At 43.0% G+C, this 22,722-nt stretch overlaps 2 protein-coding genes and 1 long non-coding RNA gene across 3 annotated transcripts in view; 2 read left to right on the plus strand and 1 right to left on the minus strand.

Moving 5' to 3' along the window:
* The window catches only part of LOC106097313 (NACHT, LRR and PYD domains-containing protein 12-like), a 73,442-nt gene extending 66,873 nt beyond the window's left edge, over positions 1-6,569 (minus strand). Inside the window, exons 1-4 of the mRNA XM_025899326.1 lie at positions 6,032-6,569; positions 5,216-5,351; positions 3,327-3,403; positions 1,419-3,210 (exon numbers count right to left, since the gene is read on the minus strand). Of these exons, the coding sequence (XP_025755111.1) occupies positions 1,419-3,210; positions 3,327-3,403; positions 5,216-5,325 (1,979 nt within the window). The 5' untranslated portion in view covers positions 5,326-5,351; positions 6,032-6,569. The remainder of the gene's footprint in view (positions 1-1,418; positions 3,211-3,326; positions 3,404-5,215; positions 5,352-6,031) is intronic.
* A 7,455-nt stretch (positions 6,570-14,024) lies between these two features.
* Positions 14,025-16,875, plus strand: LOC112842622 (uncharacterized). Its single transcript, XR_003214482.1, has 2 exons — positions 14,025-16,050; positions 16,190-16,875. It is a non-coding gene; the product is annotated as an uncharacterized LOC112842622 (long non-coding RNA).
* Positions 16,876-18,418: 1,543 nt separating this feature from the next.
* Positions 18,419-22,524, plus strand: LOC100708853 (RNA-binding protein 4.1). The gene is given in 6 exon segments (XM_025899431.1): positions 18,419-18,523; positions 19,529-19,647; positions 19,649-19,825; positions 19,827-19,959; positions 20,336-21,071; positions 21,232-22,524. Coding segments are annotated over 4 exon segments (936 nt in total). The 5' UTR covers positions 18,419-18,523; positions 19,529-19,545; the 3' UTR covers positions 20,860-21,071; positions 21,232-22,524.
* The last annotated feature ends 198 nt before the right edge of the window (positions 22,525-22,722 follow it).

Genomic DNA, 22,722 nt, shown 5'->3' on the forward strand with positions numbered 1-22,722 from the left:
TGAGGTCATAATCTGATGAATCTGCTCTTCACATCTGTGCTTCAGCTCCTCTTACTGTGTTTGACATGACACAACGATTGAGTCTCTCTCAGACCTGCAGACTTTTAATGAGAATCTTTGTTTGGCTTTAATCTGCAGATGAAGGAGGAAGATGGTGTCACATTTAGGCTTCCATAATGTCCACAGTCTGTCACTGAGATCTGATCCAGAGTCAGAGTGAAGACACACATTTGGACTGTTTCCTGTTTTGACTCCAGAACATTTTGAATGAGTTCAGCTCAGTGAAGAGTTCCAGCTGGAAAGATGATCTCTGTTTGCTACCTGCTGTCAGGTACGACTGTTCACGTCCACACGCAGGAAAAACCTGCTGACTGTTACCAAACGGAGCAGAAATCTCATCACTGGACAATAATGATGAATGAACTCAGAGCTGCTGATATCAGATCTGATTTCAGGGGAACTAAACACAGAAATGATTGGCTCAGTTTAGCTTTCTGAGCCATTATCTGCTGGTGTGTCGCTAGTTGGCAGAAAATGATTTGTATTCCTGTTCAGGGCTTCAGTGTTTATGAGTCCAGATCCAGGTGACAGCAAGTCAAAATGAGGTTACCTGTCTGTGTCCAGCAGCAGCCTGTATTCACTTTGAATATTGTTATAACCTGACATGGATCAGTTTGTCTTTGATTGGTTTGTAAATGTCACTGTTTCCATTGGACCTGAGTGACGGTACAAAGACAGAGAGGGAGAGAAAGGAGAGAGAGGATGGAGACAGCAAAGAGAGAGCAAACACAAACAGGTGAGAGTGGACAGGTGACCAAGGTCATCAACCAATCAGAGAGCTTCTGTTTGACCCACAGTCACTGATGATGACTGCACATAACCAAGCAATGTGTTACTCTGATATCAAATATGGATCCTGCTCTTATAATAATGATCATCAGATGATATTATTGTGTTATTTTGTAGCTGAATACGATGTTTGTGTGATTATCAGTGAAAGAAGCAGTGAGGAGGATGGAGAGAGAGAGAGGACAGAGGGTGAAGTTAGAAACACTAAAAGGATTTTTCATGGATTTCATGGATGATTTGAGTGATTTCCAGCAGGACACTTAAACATGTCAGTGGACGTCCTAAAGAACATATTCACTGACATGAAACGTGTCATTGAACAGGATTAATATCAGTGGAAACATGGTGGAAACAGCTGTGACTGCATGGATGTGACACACTTCAAATCTGTTCTCCACTCTTGGATTTGGGATCCATGGAGCTGCTGCTGAGTCTGTACAATAAAGGATGGTGTGGAAGGTTGCAGCGTACGGACACAAACACTTTGTGCTTACAATCTGATTTTATTTTCAAAGTTAAACTACTAACCTACACTGATCAATGATGTTAATGATCACATCTGGACTCACCCAGCCTTTCTGCAGTTCCTCACAGCTGGAATCAGTCTCTGTCGTCCCCGCTCTGATGTGTTGTACTTCTGCAGGTCCAACTCAACCAGAACCTCCTCTGACATCTGCAGCATGAAGGCCAGAGCTGAGCACTGGATCTCGGAGAGAAACTTCTCTGATCTGTTCTCTGACTTCAGGAACTCTTGGATCTCCTGATGTACTGAGAGGTGGTTCATCTCCATCAGACAGTGGAAGATGTTGATGCTTCTGTCAGGAGAGATTTCATCACTGTTCATCTTCTTCAGGTTGTTGATGACTCTCTGGATGGTTCCTGGACTGATCTTTGTCTGACCCAGCAGACCTACTAAGAGTCTCTGGTTGGACTCCAGACAGAGGCCATGAAGGAAGCGAACAAACAGGTCCAGGTGGCCATTTTTACTCTGGAGGGATTTCTCCATGGCTCGTTTAAGGAAATCATCCAGAGAGGACTTGCTGTATTTTTTTCCCAAAAAGTCCTCCAGCACCTCTGTCTTCCTGTTGGTGTGACAGTGGAACATGTAGACAGCAGCCAGAAACTCCTGAATGCTCAGATGAACAAAGCAGTAGACTGGTTTCTGGAAGATCACACACTCTCTTTTGAAGATCTCTGTACAAACTCCTGAGTACACCGAGGCCTCTGTCACATCCAGACCACACTGCTCCAGGTCTTCTTGGTAGAACATGATGTTTCCTTTCTCCAGATGTTCAAACGCCAGCCTCCCCAGCTTCAGAAGAACTTCCCTGTTAGCCTCCGTCAGCTCCTGTGGACTCGTCTCATGTCCCTCATGGTACTTGATCTTCTTCCTCTTTGTCTGAACCAGCAGGAAGTGTGAGTACATGTCAGTCAGGGTCTTGGGCAGCTCTCCTCTCTGCTCTGTAGTCAACATGTGCTCCAGAACTGTAGCAGTGATCCAGCAGAAGACTGGGATACTACACATCATGTGGAGGCTCCTGGATGTCTTCATGTGGGAGATGATTCTGCTGGACAGCTCTTCATCACTGAATCTCCTCCTGAAGTACTCCTCCTTCTGGGCGTCAGTGAAGCCTCGTACTTCTGTTAGCCTGTCAACACATGTAGGAGGGATCTGATTGGCTGCTGCAGGTCGGGAAGTTATCCAGACGAGAGCCGAGGGAAGCAGATTCCCCCGGATGAGGTTTGTCAGCAGCTGGCTGACTGATGACTTCTGTGTGACATCAGACAGCAGCTTCCTGTTGGTGAAATCCAATGAAAGTCTGCTTTCATCCAGGCCGTCAAAGATGAACAAAAGCTGAGAGACAGCCAGCTTCTCTGCTGTGACCTTCTGTAATGTTGGATGGAAAACATGGAGCAGCTCCAGAAGACTGTACTGCTCATCTGTGATCAGGTTCAGCTCCCTGAATGAAAGCAGAACCACCACACTGACATGTTGGTTCTCCAAGCCCTCTGCCCAGTCCAGAGTGAACTTCTGCACTGAGAAGGTTTTTCCAACACCAGCCACGCCGTTGGTCAGAACCACTCTGATGGGTCTCTGTTGGTCAGGGAAGGCTTTAAAGATGTCCTGGCACCTGATTGGAGCGTCATGGAGGGCGTCCATCTTGGAAGCTGTCTCCAGCTGCCTCACCTCATGTTGGGTATGAACCTCTTCACTCTGTCCTTCTGTGATGTAGAGCTCAGTGTAGATCCTGTTGAGGAGGGTTCTACTTCCTGTTTCATCACTTCCTTCAGTCACACGTTCACATCTCCTCCTCAGACTGATCTTATGTTCATCTAAAACCTCCTGCAGACCAACATCTGCTGAAAGAAAGAAAAACAATGAGACTAAAGAGAAAGAAAACTCTTCAATGTCTGAACAACACAAGAAGTCCAGTTTTCAGAAATGAGTCCATCAGCAGACAGATGTTCAGTCTTACTTTGTACACAGCTGCTCTGACTGGCTGTCTGCAGTCCAGCTCTGCTTCTGGATCTTTCTCCACACTGTGCAGAAGCTCTGATGGTGACACAGAAAAGTCAAAGTGGAGATACTTCTGTGCACCTTTGATTAGACTCATTATAAAAAGGAAAAGTTTGAACACAGTCATGTTTCCAGTTCACTGACTTACATTTATTCCATGGACACTCACTCTAACCTGAACCACAGCTACAACCCAACATTGTTGAGGCCTCATCTCCTCCTTTCCTGACTGTAGAGCTTAAATATGCAACAACCAACAAATAAAAGAATTTGGTTCATTTCAAAGAAATTCACACGGTGACCAAGTAAAGTAACCGTAGTAAAGGAGACAACATCCCATTGATGGTGGGATTATTTGAAAGATTTGCTTTAGTCACGTCACCAAATGCAGTTGAACCACCCGTGGATCCATGTTTGACCATCTACCACTCTGAGCTCTGCTTTTTAATCATTTTATTATTATCATCATTCATTTATTCATTCTTTGGAGGGGGGCTATTTCCTAATGCCGCCCTAATAAGGTGATGTTCAAGGGGAAATATAACAGAAACTCTTTCAGTGTTATTCATGAATAAATTAACAGATAAACTGTGAAGAAGAAAAAAACTGAGATTTAAAGGAGAGAGTGAGAAACTTGATCATCCATCCTCATAATCCATGTTTATCAGTATCTGCTGTGACCATACTGCAGTAATAACTACAAGTCTACATTTATGTGACTGTTGATCAATCACAGCAGGAATCTGAGCTCATCTCTGCACACAGAGCAGCTTCAGCTCTGGGATAAACTGCTCGCTTCACGTCCTTCTCAGCTCACAGACACTCATCCTGATATTTTCCTTTAACATTTGATGGTATAATTCATCTGAGTTTACACTTTATCTGCATAAATACAGAAAAACAGACCCAAACACCATAAACCATCAGTTTCACCATGTAGAATATATTGTTGTTTCCTTGCTTTTAATCCAGAGAAAAACTCTGATTTTGATTTTCTCTGTTCTCTTTGCCACAGCCCATCCCAGCAGCAGCTGAAGCAGCTGACTGTCACAACACTGAATAACACTTTAGGAGGAATTTCAGAGGTCAGTAAAGCTCCAGTTTCAACATCAGTTAATTCATCATAGTTCATCATAAATGTTAACCTGGCTGGCACACATGTTAATGTTAGCCATTTAAATATTAGCAGTTAGCTGAGGCCACAAGAAGAAGAGGCCCTAGAAGAACAATGGATGATAAGATTAGATTTTCAAGACTAGGCAGAGACGTGTTTTCCTTTCCTGTCTCTTACCGAGGAGGGAGCAGATACCAGACGAGGTCACGGAGGTACGGGGAGGATTCGCAGCAGACAGCAAGACTGCCACGTCCATGCGAGAGAGCGATGGCTACGATAATCTCTGTTTTTGTCTCACTATATAATGTTGTACAGCCCATTTGAGGGTTATCCTCTCTGTGGACCAGATGCTTGATTTCACACAGAGGTCCACCAACTCAATTTGATCAGTTATGGAACGATTTACCTCGACAGGCTCCTTCACTCGCTGCTTTTAAACCTCCTTTAAAACACACTTTTACTCCCTGACCTTTGACCCAGTGTGACATGTTGACTCACCACCTCAGAAAGCTTAAAAATAGTCTTTTTGTTTTTTGGTGCTGCCTAAAAGAACCGTAAAATATCTGTCCTATATACAGTTATGTTCATATATTTTTGTACTACATCAGGAAACTCATAAATATAGTTTGTAATATTTTAATCCTTATTTTTAAAATTGTTTTTGTCATTTTTCTTCTCCCATTGCATCAAAAATCATTATTTACACTGAATAAATGAGTCAGCAGCTCTCTTACATTGTTGCTGCAGGTTCATTACTGAACTCTGGAGGTGTTCCTTTGGACCAGTCACTCCTCACAGACACACAGCTGGATGCTGCAGATCCTGCTCCATCCTTTTCCTCCATCTTCTTGATGTCAGGGTGGAGTTAGTCTGGGAGGTAAACACACACACTCAGAGGTGCTGTTGTTCTGGAAGCTGTCATGTAATTAATATATTCTTAGTGCTTATTTTCTGATTATATTGTTTTATGTACTTTAATAATGAAGGTTTGTAAAGCAAGGCCACTTTTGACTCACAAACTAAGTGCTCAGCCAGACTGAAAAACAGGAAGTTAGTGTAGAGCTATACAAGCATATTAATAAATACAGGAAGCCAGACAGAAAAAGAGGAACTAGTAACATATAAGGAGTTGTTGAAACTGTGTGACGTGTAAAGTACCAAAATAACACCTATATGAGACACATTTTTAGATTCTAATGTTAGAGATCCTGCAACTGCCGTTGGGCTGTGCAGGGCTCTCTCTTCCTGAAGATGATTGAATAAAGAATTATAAATGTTTTGACCACTCTGAGTCGGGTTTTCTCTGTTCTATCATGGGGATCAAAGAATCGGGTTTAATACGGCACAGCAGAGGAGCACTTTCTCTAACACACTGATTCAGTTCCACTGACACAAGGACACACACAGGAAGGCACACACACACAAGCCTTTATAAGAAACAACATAATCATCTGCGCTTGTCAATCCAAGTCCTTAGCCCATGAGCCCGCGGTATCACACCACAGATATTCCCTTACTTTGAAAAAATAAAGACACTTTTCAGAACAGACCTGATGTTTATGCTACAGCCTGTTTACCAAAATAATCAATATCAGATATCAGAGCAACAGAAACCTCGGTGATCAGGACGCTGGGACTGAGAACAGGAAGTGGCTCAAACGTCACAGTTTCATGACGTCAGCCTGAACTCCACTCACCGAGTTTCTGTCGCCATTGTAGTTTTTAAAGTCCCGTGATAAAGCTCGAGATTGACACATCGTTATCCAATGAGCGTGCGGGAACTTCCGACATAAAGTTGTTTCCTTTGAAAAACCAAAGTCTGATTATTTTTGCCTCCACTGACGGAGCCTGTTGTTCCCGCCACAGAGACACAGTAATGTCAGAGCGGTGTTAACACTCACCCTGCCTCAGCACAGCTCTCACTCTCCTCCTGCTCTCTCACACTAAACGGAGGCTCAGCTAAACTCACTTCCTCTCTACTTACAGGAAACCAGCGCTCAGAGGAGCCGACCGGCCTCACGTTTCACCCACAGACACGAACAGCGTGGAATTATTTTATGTCATAAGAAGAAACATATTCATGTTAACACTCACCTGCCTCAGCTCCACCTTCCTCCTCCTGCTTTCACTTTCACTACTGTGCCCTAAACACGGAGGATGCTGGGACTTGTAGTTTTTTCCTTCCGGTGCGGTCTTCCTCTTTGTTTGTTTGTGTTCAAGTTATTTCGATCATGTAAACATCAACAGAACACGTGAAGCCACACAGAGTTTGTATGTCGAGGTGGGTAGGAGGGTTTGAGGGTTTGGGGAGGGGTCAGAGGGAAGAGGTCTCTCAGTCTGGATCCACATTGATGGCGTTGCATCTTTCAACGTGTTTGTGGGTCGATTTGGATGCTCCAGGTGTGAGAGCAGCCACTCAGCCTCTACTGCAGATGTGTGTCACAAGTTCATCTAGTAGTAGGCTATGGCACTTGGCCACAGGTGGTAGCAGTGGACTGGCCTCCATTGGAGACTGCTCCAGCTGCTATGTGATAGTCCAGCTGCAAACTGAAAATCATATGCAAGTTTTGGAAATTAAACTGTACAATATAAAGCGCCTTGAGGAGACTGTTGTTGTGATTTGGCGCTATATAAATAAAATTGAATTGAAATTCAGAATATTCTTAACTTAGCTTTAAAACCAACCCAATCTAACTCTCCTCCACACTCAAAAACAAAGACAAACCAACTGACTTCAACCCACTCACTCTCACAAGCTCCACTTAGTCACACTGGCTCTGTTTATTACTAATTACTATTGTCTCCCCAGAAACACTTCTGTTTTCTTTTTTCCTATTTGTGTTTTCGTTTTTTTGAATTTGCATTTTCTTTTTTCCTGTTTCCGCTGTCGGTTTTCTTATTTCAGTTGTGTTTTTTGTGCTTTTGCAGCGTTTTTTTTTATTGCTGGTGTTTTCTTAAGTTGCAGTCCGTTTGGCCTCTCAGGGCCACCGTAGATATAGGCCAAAAATAAATACATAACATCATTTCAATCAGTTTAAAGGATTATTTGCATGACACAAAAACAGAAAAAAATCAAAGTTACAAATGTAAAAAAAGTTACAAATTAAAGTTACAAAGAACATGAAACAGGAATTCAAACGTGGCTCAGATGTGTGTCACAAGTTCATCTGGCTGTAGGCTATGGCACTTGACCACAGGTGGCGCTAATTGACTCGACTCCATTTGAGTGCACACAAAGTAAACTGCACAGTTTAGTTGTGAAGCGAAAATGCTTAAATCGCAGTAATAACACGTACGAGGGGAACGATAACGAAGACAAGATGCTCCTGATCGTTACTCTTGCTGTCCTGTGAACAGCATCGGCGTGGTGTTAATTGTTTGCTTTTGTTTTGGCGATCGCCCCGTGAATGAGAATATGACCAGGTAAACCCGCCACATTTTTAAATAGTTTGTCGTTCATCAGCAAGAAGACTGACGGAGTGTGTTTGAGGGAACCTCACAAATGTCACAGATGAAATATTTGGTGTTTATTTGCTGGTTTGTCGGTAGCAGCTCCTTCAAAGTAAGTCTACCACACATCTGTTTGACCAGCGCCAGTTGATTTGGATCAGCGGTCCAAACAATTTGAACCATTGTTATGTTTCCTTTTGTGTTGAGTTTGACTGATATTTGCTGGATAACAAATGTTTTAAAGCTATGCAACCTTTATCTGTACATAGCAGTTAAACTGTTTAGATCAATCTTTATTGATAATATACATTATTTATTTATGAATTACTGTGTACACAAGGATAAGTTAATGTATTAAGCTAAACTGGCTGAATGTTTTGTATTATTCTTGTGATTTTTTTTCTATTGGCCCTGTTTTTTTACAGGCCAGGTGACCCTTTAGGAGTTTAAAATGCCGAGCCAATGAACGGCTGGGAGCAGGAATCTTTCTTCACTGAAGCTTCCACTTTCACGGGTCTGGTAGGAAGTTGTCAAAGATGACGCTCCCCCCCGGCTCATTATTCAATTACACTGAATTCCTTTTTTTTTTTTTTTGTTAGAAAATCTACTATTTATTTACGTTTTTTAAGGCAATCTCCATAATCTTTTTTTTTTCTCCTCGCCTGTCCTATTTGGTTCTTTTGCCATCAGAATTATTGTCTAAAGGCAAAGAAAGATGCCCAACGGATTTACTTTACCAAATGGACCATCCCAGCCTATTGGTCTATTTGATTCACCTTTACTTTTATTGTTTATTTTATTTTATTTTCACTTGCTGAACATGGGACAGACTTGACTGGGGAAAAGAAAGAGGGAAAGAAAAACAGCGGGGAAGAGGGACGGCGATAAAGGGCAAAAAACAAAAACCAACAAAACAAACAGACAAAAAATGCAAATATCAATCTCCTGGATCACCTGTTGAGAAAGAAAAAAGAGAAAACAAGCAAAGAAAAAGAGAGCAATATAATAAACAACATCATCGCCATGATCTATGTGAAGATAACAGTAAATACTAAATATTGAATATTATTGTGCAGCACGAAAGATCGACAGCGCACAGTGTGCTTTGAGGTAGGAGCCAAAAAGGGTGTAGTTTGTGTGTGTGAGCACCCGTGTGTACACCTGTGAGCATGAGCGCGCTTGTATTTAAAAGGTTCTTTCATGTAATGATCTGCTAGAGGGTGTGGGGGGGCCACAGCCCCGTCCTCCAGGGCATGAAGCGGGTATGGAGGAGATCCAGGCTCCAGACATCCAGAGGCCCCCAGAGCACAAGAGATCAAGGAAGACCAACGGAGAGGCAACCGTGCCACTATCCCGGAAAGAGCTGAGGAGAATCCCAGAGTGGCATCTGATACCCGACCTGACATATAGACACAGACAAACAGGCACACACAGATACAAACATCCATTCCCACCCTCATGCTCTCATATGCAATTACTCAGCAGCAGGTAAGCGCATAGCCCCTCCTGATAGCCCTCAATGTCTACGTGTATTTAAAATTGAGAGGTGGGCAACGGCACCAGGGGTGAGGTCGTACACCCTGATGGTCTTCTGGATGCCTTGTAGCGTCCCCACCCCCAAGGTCCTATATATATGTGTTATGAGAGTGTGAGTAATGTGAATGTCTAAGGCTACGTTCGCACTGCAGGTCTTAATGCTCAATTCCGATTTTTTGATCAAATCCGATTTTTTTGTCTGCTTGTTCACACTACAAATAAAATGCGACATCAAACGCGCTCTAGTGTGAACGCTCAAAGCGGCCCGCATGCGCAAAACAAGATGTCACACACAACGCACTCTGTTTAGACCCAGAGCAAACAATATTGTTTGACTGATGGCCCTTAATATAAAGACTTCGGACTTTACGTTTCCCAATTTTTGCTTTAAGTTATTTTGTTATTTACATAATAATCGGATTCAGGACCACATACGAAAGTGACCCAGATCGGATTTGAAAATATCGGATTTGTGCCGTTCACACTGTCATACCATGATCGGATATGGGTCGCATAGGGTCAAAAAAATCGGATTTGATGTTCACACACGCCTGCAGTGTGAACGTAGCCTAAGTTGTGGGATAAAATTGAGGCACAGGCAGCCAGAAGGGGACGGGGGGGGATGCCTCCCCTGCACCCTGGTGACACACCTTTACCCCAAGGCCCTGCATGTGTGGGTGATTGTGGTGGAGCGGGAAGAGGGAGGCAGCTGGGGAGGGAAGGAAGGGAGGGGCAAGGGGGCCCAGGCCCATCCGGACCGGGGCCCAGTTCAGCAGCGCCGCCCGGCCCCACAGAGAAAACTGCACCCACCCTGTCATCCACTTATCCTCCAGACTACACAATAATGGATTGGATTTATATAGCGCTTTTCAAGGCACCCAAGGCACTTTACACTATTCATTCACTCTCCAAAAGTTGAATCTGTTCATCTGGACGTAGCGTTTTGTGGGAGAAACGTTTCGTCACTCACCCAAGTGACTTCTTCAGTCTCAGCTGACTGCAGGTTTCCCCAAACCTTATAAACAGTACATTTGCATAATGACTGAAACCAGCCCACTGAAGGAACAATGGGCTGTGAGGTCAGTTCCTTAATCATAATTATGCAAATTCCCATGACCATTGATCAACGAACACTGACCAAAACCCACTGATCAATGGCCATGAGTACCATTCACAGAGAGTTGGGGAATGGCTGCAATCACAGCATTGTAAGATGGTGACAGATGTACCCTTAGGCCCCCTCCTCGATTCAGAGATGGTCTTTCCCTTTTCATGTAAATGGCCTCCTTGACTCCGCGCTCAAACCAGCGTTCCTCCCTGTCCAGGATGTTACATCCTCATCATTGAAAGAGTGTCCACTGGCCTGTAGGTGTAAATAGACTGCAGAGTCCTGGCCTGATGAGGTAGCTCTTCTGTGTTGTGCCATCCGCTTCGCTAGAGGTTGTTTGGTTTCCCCGATGTATAAATCCTGGCAATCCTCCTGGCACTTAACAGCGTACACTATGTTACTCTGTTTGTGTCGGGGGACCCGATCCTTGGGGTGGACCAGTTTTTGGTGCAGCGTGTTTTGGGGTTTAAAAGCCACAAAGACACGGTGTTTAGAAAAAATGCGTCTCAACTGCTCCGATACTCCTGACACATATGGGATCACTACAGGTTTTCGCCTGGGCAGCGGTTGTCCTTCTCTCCTGGATCGGCTGGAGCTTTCTTTAGGTGCCTTTCCCGCTTTGACAAAAGTCCAGCTGGGATAACCACATTTACTCAGGGCCTTCTTGATGTGCTGTCCTTCTGCCTCCCTGGCCGCTGTGTCAGTGGGGATGGTGTTCGCTCTGTGTTGTAGCGTCCTGATGACACCCAGTTTCTGCTCCAGTGGATGATGAGAGTCAAACCTTAGATACTGATCCGTATGTGTAGGTTTACGGTACACGTCAGCCTTTAGATGTCCCCCATTACTGATGGAAATCTCACAGTCTAAGAAGGCTAACCTGCCACTTTTCATATCCTCCCTGGTGAATTTGATGTGTCGGTCCATCGAGTTAATGTGATCCGTGAAATGTAGTACGTCCTGAGATTTGATTTTCACCCAGGTGTCATCCACATATCTGAACCAATGGCTTGGTGGTGTTCCAGGGTAGGATAGCAAAGCCCTCTTTTCCACTTCTTCCATGTACAAATTGGCCATGATGGGTGAAACTGGGGAGCTCATGACACACCCATGTTTCTGCCTGTAGAACTGACCCTTGTATGTGAAGTAGGTGGAATGAAGACACAGTTCCAAAAGCAAACACACTTTTGTTTCACAGCATTGTAAGATGGTGACAGATGTACCCTTAGGCCATGTACCCTTGGCCTAAGGGTACATGGCCTAAGGGTACATCTGTCACCATCTTACAATGCTGTGATTGCAGCCATTCCCCAACTCTCTGTGAATGGTACTCATGGCCATTGATCAGTGTTCTTTGATCAGTGGGTTTTGGTCAGTGATTGTTGATCAATGGTCATGGGAATTTGCATAATTATGATTAAGGAACTGACCTCACAGCCCATTGTTCCTTCAGTGGGCTGGTTTCAGTCATTATGCAAATGTACTGTTTATAAGGTTTGGGGAAACCTGCAGTCAGCTGAGACTGAAGAAGTCACTTGGATGAGTGACGAAACGTTTCTCCCACAAAACGCTACGTCCAGATGAACAGATTCAACTTTTGGAGATTTACTTTCCTGGATGATTGAGAATGCATCAAGACATATTCATTCACTCACTGGTGTAGGCAAGCTACGGTTGTAGCCACAGCTGACAGAAGCCATATCGCGCCATCGGCCCCCTCTGGCCAACACCAGTAGGCGGTAGGGTAAAGTGTCTTGGAAGGAAACAAATAAAACCGATCACAATCAACATCAAAATATGATCATAGAAAAATAGAAGAAGAAGATGACGGCTCCAGCACCGCCCACAACCCTGAAAAGGATATGTGGAAGCGAACGGATGGATGGAAAAATAGAAGAGACATATCACACAATTCATATACATTCATGTGATGTCTTTGGTGGCGATCGTGGCTTAAGAGTTGGGCGTTCGCCTTGTAATCGGAAGGTTGCAGGTTCGAGCCCCGGCTCGGACAGTCTCGGTTGTTGTGTCCTTGGGCAAGACACTTCACCCGTTGCCTACTGGTGGTGGTCAGAGGGCCCGGTGGCGCCAGTGTCCGGCAGCCTCGCCTCTGTCAGTGCGCCCCAGGGTGGCTGTGGCTACAACATAGCTTGCCATCACCAGTGTGTGAATGTGTGTGTGAATGGGTGAATGACTGGATATGTAAAGCGCTTTGGGGTCCTTAGGGACTAGAAAAGCGCTATATAAGTACAGGCCATTTACCATGTCTTTGGGTTCAAAAAACCCAATAACCTTGAATCCTTCTTTTAAATTACATTTAAATTTCAGCTGGTAGCAAAGAAATTAATCAGAAATTAACCACAATTAATCTGCAGCTTCATCAATGTGATGCTGAGTTTCTGACTGAAATTCAGTCTGAACATGTCTGACTCTGTTAAACAGTCAGAGTGTTTCTCTAACAGCAGGAGCCTCTTTACACTCAGCTTCACACAGACGAGCTGAGGAACGATCAAGCAAACTTCTTCTTCTGTCATTTTTAACAGCAGCTTGCATCCAAAGATGTTGAACTACTGCCATCTCCTGGCTTTTACTCTTACTTCTCTTCCAGATCCTCAGATCCTCTTGATGAGATCAGTATTTCTCAAAAACGAAAAACCGCTCCTTTCACCTCATCATGACTTAACTGATTAACCACTTTTTCAAACGTAAGTTTCATTTCACCACCAGTTCCCACCCTCAACACTCTTTGACTTCTATACTTCCTGCAACTAATAACCACATGTTCAACCGTCTCCATAGCATTACACCATCACATAACCCAGTCGGATGTTTCCCCATCATAAAAAGAGAACCATTTAGAAAGCAATGACCTGTTTGTATTCTCCTGCTGCCTATTTAACCCACGACTCCTCTTAACTTCTGTTGTGTTTTGTACCCCATGTCTCCCTTTTGTTCCATTATCCCATGCCATTCTCCAGAAATTCTTACTTTGTGTCCAAACTATTCTTTTCCCTCAGATTTCAACAATATCTGCACATCTATGTCTACTGTTTTAACAGCTGCTTTAGCCAACCTATCTGCTCTTTCATTACCCACAATACCTCGGTTGAGGGGGTCAGACCAGCACAGTTTCTTTCAGCACACATGGATATTTCATCAGTCTCATAGACACTGAGAACAATTTGTGTGTGAGACTAAAGAAACAGTCCACACATAATTGACCAAAAGGCCTCTAAAGTTCTGTGGTTGCCACATTTCCGCATGACTGTTTAATTACAGCAAAAACCATAATTATAATTATCTTGATTGATATTGTAATCTCAGTTTTCAACACAATTGTTCATTAACTTAAACAATGTTACAACATAAATATATATTCTTAGTGCTTATTTTCTGATTAGATGGCTTTATGTATTTTAATAAGAGAGGTCTTTATAAACCGAGCCCAGATGTGAGAAAAAACTAGGTCAGAGGGTGACAGGTCGCCTAGCAACAGAGGCTTTAGTAAGGGGAAGTTAAAAAACAGGAAGTTTAGTGCAGAGCTGCAGAGGCATATTAATAAAATACATGAAACCAGACAGAAAAAGCGGAACTAAGTAACACACACACACATTAGTCAGAGCAGACGGAGTTGTTTTGATGGAAACTGTGTGTGTCTGTGTGTGACCTATAGTAGAACTATGTATGCGTATTTTGCCTGGCAATGCTTTTAGAACTGGGGTACGTGCTCGTGGCTGCAGGTCTCCGTTTCTGGAAATGTAAAAATAAAGATCATTTTTTGAGCTTTGACCACTCTGAGTCGGAAGTCTTTCTCTGTCGCCAAAAGAATTCAAAAGAACAGAATTTAATAATTGGTGCCAGTGACCCGGATTCTTTTGCGGCTGAGAGGACAAATTCGGCTTAAGGTGGGATCTGATATGAGGCGAACAGGAGACCGGTCTAAAAAGATTTAAAGGTAGGCACAGCCTGTTCAAAGAAAAAAGCCAATTGTGCACATTGGATGAATTCTAAATTATCTGTTCGCCGAGCTGATGATCTTCACAATTAAATTGGCTCAGTAGTGGTGAAATTAAAGTAAATTATAAAATCTGTTAAGTAGATTTCGGGTGACATGTCCATGGTGATTTTGGGTAATTTGTGATAAATAAAAAGTAAAGTCTGGGGAATATTTGATGAAAACTTATTGTTGTTAATGCTGGGGTGAATTTTAAAGTTGATGTGACGTGTGCTTAAAGTTGATGTGTTAGGGGCGTGTCAATTGTGTTACGTCAGCCAAGAAAAGAGATTAGATTAGGACATTCGGTTAAGGGATTTAATTCCCAAATTGATTATAGGGTTGGACCCGAGCATCAGATAAATAAACTGGCGATTACAGTCCACAGTGGTGCTTCTAAACGTATTTAAATTGATCTAGGACTGGGGTTGGACTCCTAGGAGCTCAGTGTTCAGCGTGTGGCAACGACTCCTGATCGTGGATGCGCGGTCAAAGAGCTTAGTATATGTGTGTGTGTGTGTGTGTGTGCTGAGGGTGCATTCTTTTTATATTAAAATTAGTAGAGTTACAGAGGGTATATAGAGTGTGAACATAAAATAAGAGCTCGATTAGAAACGGATGAAAATCCAGTAAAGTGAAGAGTGTGTGTGTGGGTGTGTGTGTGTCTGGCAGGAAGTGAAGCAGGAAGTCTGAATATAGCATGTGAGCTTGTGAGAGACGTTTTAAAATGAAAACAGAGGAATTAGAGAATGAAAGTGCAAAGTAATAGTAATGAAAATGATATTAAATAAATGTCTTAGTGTGTTAATACAGATGCCCATGGACTTGCTCAACCTCCTGGAAGAATACAGCAGAAAAATGATAGATTAACAGAATTGGGACGAAAACAGGCTTTGGTTTAAAATTTCACAGCTTCACCTCTCATCCTGTCCTTATCCTGAGAAGAAGCTTAAAGGACAGTTAATCTCCTGATGAAGACAGAAGACAGACAGAACAACACCGTGGACTTGAAGAATTCACAGCAGGCAAAAAGACACTGAAGGGTCCAGCAGCATGTATGTTGATGGAAACATGCGCTCTGAATTACAAGCTGGAAAGTGTACCAGTGACATGACTGTGTGAAACCACTGGATGGGACTGTCTGAGTCTCATATTTGCCATGCTGGGAGTTAAGCGCCAAGAAAAGACTGAAAAGAGGAAGAGAGGATGAAGAGAGAAGAAGAAACAGCTGATTTGGGCCTGTGTTTGATTTGGGAGGCCACACAGGAAGTTGAGAGAAGAGGGGACGAGGACCGGTGAGAGGTGAAGGCTGGACGTGTTAAAGTGACAGCAGGAAAATTGGTTTGAAAATTGAGGCTGAATTTGTGGGGTTTAGAAACATCCAGAGCATCACAACAGATGTTTTAGTATTTCACAGTGACACCAACTGTGCCATGTGTGCAACAGCAAAACCACCCAATCCAGGACCCTCCATCACTGACTGGGTATAGTGTTTTTAAAAAATAGTTTTATGTTATCTACAACAAAGTATTTGACTCTGTGTTGTTAAGGATTGTAATTTATTAAATCATAGAATTATTTACTTCATGTGTTTATGAAAGCTCATATGTTATTTGTTTACAGCTTCAGTGTGATAACTGCAACTGCTGGTTCCATTCTGAATGCCTGGACATGACAAATGAACAGCTCAGCAGTGCTCAGAAGACAGAGTGGAAGTGTGTGCTTTGTGTAACCTAATTCCACATGCAGTGAAAGCTACTAGAATAATCTGCTTATAGTTATTATTGGTGTTTTGAGGAACACATGTGTAAAACACAATATGTATAACATTCTTGCTTTGAGCACGTATTTTAAGTATTTCCTTTTTGATTTTTTGGGTTGATTTGTGTGATGACAGATAATGAATAATAATATATCAAAACTGTATAATAGTAATCTGAGAAATCAGTAATATGAGAAATGTAATTTCTCACCCCGACCGGTCGCGGCAAATGGCCCCGCCCCTCCCTGAGCCTGGTTCTGCTGGAGGTTTCTTCATGTTAAAAGGGAGTTTTTCCTTCCCACTGTCGCCAAAGTGCTTGCTCATAGGGGGTCACATGATTGTTGGGTGTTTCTCTGTATGTATTATTGTAAGGTTTAACTTATTATGTAAAGTGCCTTGAAGTGACTATTGTTGTGATTAAGCGCTGTATAAATAATGTCTAAAGCTAAAGTTGCTACTTGAGGTGGTGTGTGAAAATATTTTCATAATAATGATGTTTTGAAAATTAAAATTTTGTGTGGAAATATATTTCTTGTTGTTAAGCAAATACTTGAATGAACTCATTTTGTTCAGTAATGGATTAGGTTATAATTTTATCAGAAAACCGTACAGTAATTTGGGGTGTGGATCACATGGTGAAGAGTGGGGGTCACCCAGAGTCAGAATCCAGTGAGATAACTGTGTCACCTCTGACAGTTTTCCTGTAATCTGAGCTCAAAGATGAGAATATATAGAGTACAGTAGAGTAAATTGGGTAAAGTTTACTGTTGATTTTCTGGAAAACCGTACAGTAATTTTGGATGTGGATCACAGGGTGAAGAGTGGAGATGGCCTAGAGTCAGAATCCAGTGAAATATCTGTGTCACTTCTTACAGTTTTCCTGTAATCTGAGCTCAAAGATGAGAATATTCAAAGTACAGTACAGAAATTTGGGAATAGTTTACTATTTCTTTTCTTTTCTCTGAAATCGTTCTGTACTTTGGGCTGTAAGGCAGAGGAGGAAGAGTGGGGGTCTCCCAGAGTCTGAATCCAGTGAAATATGTTCATCACCTTCAGAAAATCTTTCCAAATTGGAATAAAAAAGAAGATCAAAAATACAGTACAACAATTTTATTTAGTTGGGGTAAGATGAGGGTGAGAAGACAATTCTTTGGAAATATATTGTCAGCTCTTACAGAATTTAACATTTGTAGTGTAACAATTATCTCTCTCTATCATATATCTGATATTTCTAAAGTTAAAGTGGATTGAGCAGTAAAATAACAATCACAGGATACAGAGTCGTATTTCTAAGCCAGTCGGCACCCGTACCGTAACTCGCGTAAGAATAGTGCAACAACATTGTAGGTGCGGCTGGCGGTGCGGCTAGCTTGACTGTGACTTCGTAAGTGAGGGTTCACTTGACCGCAGTCATATTTGGCCATTTTAGAACACACACTCACAGACTTACACTGTGCAAAATAGTCCAACTGCTGATAAATGCCAGCCATTGGTGTGGCTGGCATTTACAGTGGGAAAAGGATAAAGGGTGATTCTGATCTTGATGTATAAGTCAGAGTCAACCCTTGTGGGCAGAGTAGAGCTGCAGTGGTTAGCACTATTGCCTCACAAGTAGATGGTTCCTGGTTCAAAACCTTTACTGGAGCCTCCCAGTGTGCAAGCCACAAAAGTGCAGCTCATTTCTTTTTTTTCTTTTTTTGCACACAGAAACCCTTTGTATAAGAACGTCTTATTAAATAACAATAGTACAGCAATGTTAAATAAGTTGAAAAACTCAAGGGCCTTCCTGCTCCCATCTTTCCTTTATCTCCATGTTTGATTTTCATTTTGCAGCTTCCCTTTGCTCTGCTGGCTGCTCTGTCTTTGTAAAAAAAAACAAAAAAACAACAACAACAACAACAACATGGCAGATTGAAGTGATTGCTTGTGTTTTGGGTTTTTGGGGGGGGGGGGGGTTAAGTAATTTTTATGTCTAATGTCCTTTTTTTATAATGGTAAAAAAATATGCTGTGGTCAACGAGCTCACTTTTGGCGCCGACTGACTTGTTCGCACTCCAGGCCAGTAGAGGGCGAACGGCTCCAGGCTGGTTTGCTAACTACCAATCAAAGCAACAGGAGAAGAAGAGAACGCGGACGGTACAGTGGCGTCATTTTATTGTTCATTCATTGGTATCGAGGCCTACGTCTCTTTATAGGTGAGCTGGGGATTTTGGTGTGGAGACGTGACACGAATCTTTATGTGTGCGATGTAAAACTTACGTTGTGGTGTTTATTAAAGAAGAAAGCGGTGCGCTGAATTAACAGGCCAAAGTGAGTGAGTCTACGGCTAGCGAGCATTAGCTTCCTGGACGTATTACAGTCAAAGATTATAAACAACAGTGGATAAATGGTGAAGAGTTGCAAACTAAACGGTGTTTACATATTTTAAAAATTAGGAGCAACACGCACCTGTGGCGTTAGGGTTCGTTATCATGTCATTAATGTAACATAAACATTAGTGCTAACAAGCTAGCTACTTTACGAGTGCAAAACTGGTGTTGACATGTCTACACTGACAAATGAAGGCAGTGTGTGATATGAAGGTGGTACTTTTACAAATACAGCATACAGACACACAAGTTAGCACAGCAGCTCAGCAAATGTCTGTTTATGTCACCCAGCCCCAAAGCAGCTCCTGTCACAGCCCGGATCATTTTGCAGCAGCAACATGTAGATACAGTTTAAATGAATTGTGTAGTCACTGTGTGTACACTTGACTACTCGAGTAGTCACACATGTTAGATCACCTGTGATGAGTACAGATGAGAAACTATCCTGCCAGTGTCTGACACGGACATCATTAGACCACCACAGACAGTCCACACGTTGAATCTTCTGCGGTCTAATAAAAGAAGCTGGTGAAAGCTGAGTGACTGAGTGAATGATTCTCTCCTTTTATGTGACTTGATTTTGGCCTGTCCTCATTGATGTTTGGTGTGAACACATTCAAGAGTTTAAGCAAACATGCCCTGCCTTGTTAATGTTTGCGAAGGCCTTTGTATTAGCTGTACAACTGCTTTTAGATTTAGTTTTTATTTATTTGTATAAGGTAGCAATTTCATGACATTGTTAGCAAACAGAAATGGGCAATGGCCCTCACATCCTTTTAGATCAATAAGTATGGAATGTGTTCCTAACAGACATATTTCTTGATCTTCTAGGATACACAGAATTCATCATGGTGAAAATTTTTATTGGCAACCTTGCCTGCAATGCCACAGCAGAGGAGCTACGGGAACTCTTCGAGAAGTACGGCAAAGTCACAGAATGTGACATTGTCAAAAAACTACGGCTTTGTACACATGAGCAACATGAGCGAGGCAGAGGAGGCCATCAAAAACCTCCATCAGCACCAGCTGCACGGCTGGCGCATGAATGTGGAAATGAGCAAAGGGAGGCCTAAGTCCACCACCAAACTGCATGTCAGCAACCTCGGGGAAGGGGTCACTAGTGAAGTTTTTGAGGGCCAGGTTTGAAGAGTTTGGCCCAGTGGTGGAGTGTGACATTGTTAAGGACTATGCCTTTGTTCACATGGAGCGAGTCGAGGATGCAATGGAAGCCATCAGTAACCTGGACAACACAGCCTTCAAAGGTGAACGCTCGGGCAGGGGAGTGCTAGTTGTCTTTGCTCTCTGTACATACGGTTTTGGATTCTATTTTTCCGCCGTAGGGATAAGTAAAGTCTTCTTGCTGATGTATTTCCACATAGAGTATGGATAACCGTTGCTATAACTGACCAGTTGACTGAAAATGATCAAGTTTGGAAGGTTTTTTTGTAAAACCAGTGGCAGTGTACTTGATGAATGGGCACTGCACTGTCATTCAGTCATCTGCACATTGTGCTGCACGTTTTTTCGCTTCGCTCAGTCATTGACGCTCAAATGCCTTTAACGTGTTTTATGGTCGTTAAGAAGCTTTTCGTGTCAGAGTCGCCACGGTCTCATGCGTGTCTTCTCTTTCCTTACAAGGCAAGCTGATGAGCGTACAGCTATCCACCAGTCGGCTTCGCACTGCCCCGGGAATGGGAAATCATACGGGCTGCTTTGTCTGCGGGAAACACGGCCACTGGTCGAAAGACTGTCCAGTTGGTCGGAACGGTAGCTACAGTGACAGCATGAGAGGCCACGGCGCCTGGGCCCCGCCACACGATCCCCCAAGTTATGGCAGCTACGGGATGGCCTCACCTGCAGCAGCTGATTACATGGGTGGCCCTGCGTATAGTCAGGCTAGTTACGTAGGTGGGTTGCCTCCACCTCCTCCCCACAGGCTTAGCGGCTACGCCTCTGAACTGGGGATCGGTACGGCAGCAGAGCACCAGGCTCCTATGCTGATAGGTCACCAGCCTTTGATCGTGACCATCTCTATAGCAGCGTCGACTATTATGAGAAGTACAGAGCTCGTCCTTTTGGTTCAAGCTATTTCGAGGATCGGCGCATGTCCTACCTTCCCCCTCCCCCACCTTCCTCCATCTCAAAGCTCTCATCCAGTCTAGATCCCTTTGAGCGTCAGGCCCTGCCTCCGCCTCAAGCGCCTGCTGCATGCTACACAGGTGAGCACACCCCGACCAGACGAGCAGCTGTCCCATCGGCCGGCTTTGCCTATGAGCGAACACAGCTGTCGCCCGGCTCTGCCTCCAGGAGCTCATACACAGCTGCGCGACCCAAGGGTCATTATGCATCACGTTATGCGCCTTACTAAAGCCAGGTGAGCACCACAGTCCATAACGTTACTTTAAGACATTAGCAGTCAGCGGGCACTGACGCAGTTCTGTGTTTGTCCAAACTTGGACTGTTTTTAATGTGCTGAATCTTTTAAAGTTGTAAGTGTCAGCCTGTTTCTCAGGAATGCTGTGCTCTCTTTCTAGGTCTGTCTGTGAACTGCAAGACTTTTCCTTTGCCGTCACTTCAAGTGTGATTCCTTCAGTCTGCGTTGATGTACGGCAAAGAATAGGGAAATGGAGACTCTGTTTGGAAAATGGTGTCCGTATCTTCTAGGCATCTGAGATGCCCATGGCCTGCAGATGACTCATCCTTTTCAGCCATGTTCCCCTAGCTTGTTTTCTGAAGGGGCGATTAGCAAATGTCACACTGACATTTTTCTTACTCTGCAGGTTTTCAGCTCGGGTTTTAGCCAAGTCTTTCTTTCTTTACATGTCTCTGATCATTTGTTGCAAATTGTTCAAATCGGCAAATAATAATTTTTGGTCTTTCTTTGTCATTTAGACATATTCTTGTTCAGTTAATACATGTTTTTTTTTTTTTTAAGATTACATGAAGCTTAACTCATTCCACCTAATGGCATAGGTTACCTGTTGCACAGAAGAATTGGATCTTGCCCAAGAGAAAAAAGTGTTACAAATGATCATCATTGCTGCAGCGCGCGGTAACTCTCAATGTGCATTTTATCACAGGTAAAGCCAGAAGTGTGGAATCGAATGATGTAGTGTTTCCCTCTGTAGTGGATTAAAAGGCTAAAGGCAGCAGCAGGGAAATGGATGTGCGTGCAGTCTGGCATTCAGTTAGCATTTACAGAGTGATACTTTGAGTTTAAACCAAAGTTAAGCCTGGAGATTCTAAACATTCCAGCTTTTTCTCATTTAAATGTGTCTGTGGGTTCTGCTATTTGTTCATTTTCTAATAATTGAGGTGTCTGCTGGTCTAAAATTCCTCAACTAAGTGACACCAAAGTGAGACTGCTAGCTGATATGGATCGTGCAACTGAGAAACGGTTTTCTTCCCAGTGATAGTGGTGCTGACTGCCTGTAGCCAACAACAGAAATAAGCCACGATGTGTGAGGGGTCTATTGTATCCATGTAACACTGAGTAGAAACAAGTCTGTGGGGGGGCGGAGCAGAGCTGTGGAAGCTGTGAGGCACTTCCTGTGTACTGTTGAAGGTGCCTTTCCTTGTTTTGCTTATGAGTGGATTTGAAGTTTGTATTTTTCATACTAGCTGAAAAAATACCAATATACCTTCAAAAAAATCTGAAGTTAATGATTTTTAATAAAGCCAAAATTATTTTGGTGATGCTCTTTTCAGTTTTTTACTTGAGTATGAAGAACGCAGTGGTGTGGCTTTATGTGCAAGGTGATTCAATATTTTGCTCTGAAAATGCTCCAATTCAAGGCTTAGTGAGAGATGGATATCAGAAAATAAAATCCAGTTATTTGTCCAAATAGGGGCTCAAGATTATGTTTAAGACAATGTCTTTGAAAAAAAAATATTTCTCCATGAAAAGCCAATCTTCACCTATTTAAAATATATATTTCTTTGAAATTCTGTTTGTTTTTGTTTGGTTAAAGCTCTTCATTGATGTAGAGCCACAGTTGAATTCAACTTTTCAGTGCAGTTTTTAG

The sequence above is a fragment of the Oreochromis niloticus genome, linkage group LG3 (assembly GCF_001858045.2).
Source record: "Oreochromis niloticus isolate F11D_XX linkage group LG3, O_niloticus_UMD_NMBU, whole genome shotgun sequence".
In the NCBI taxonomy this organism is placed as follows: Eukaryota; Metazoa; Chordata; class Actinopteri; order Cichliformes; family Cichlidae; genus Oreochromis; species Oreochromis niloticus.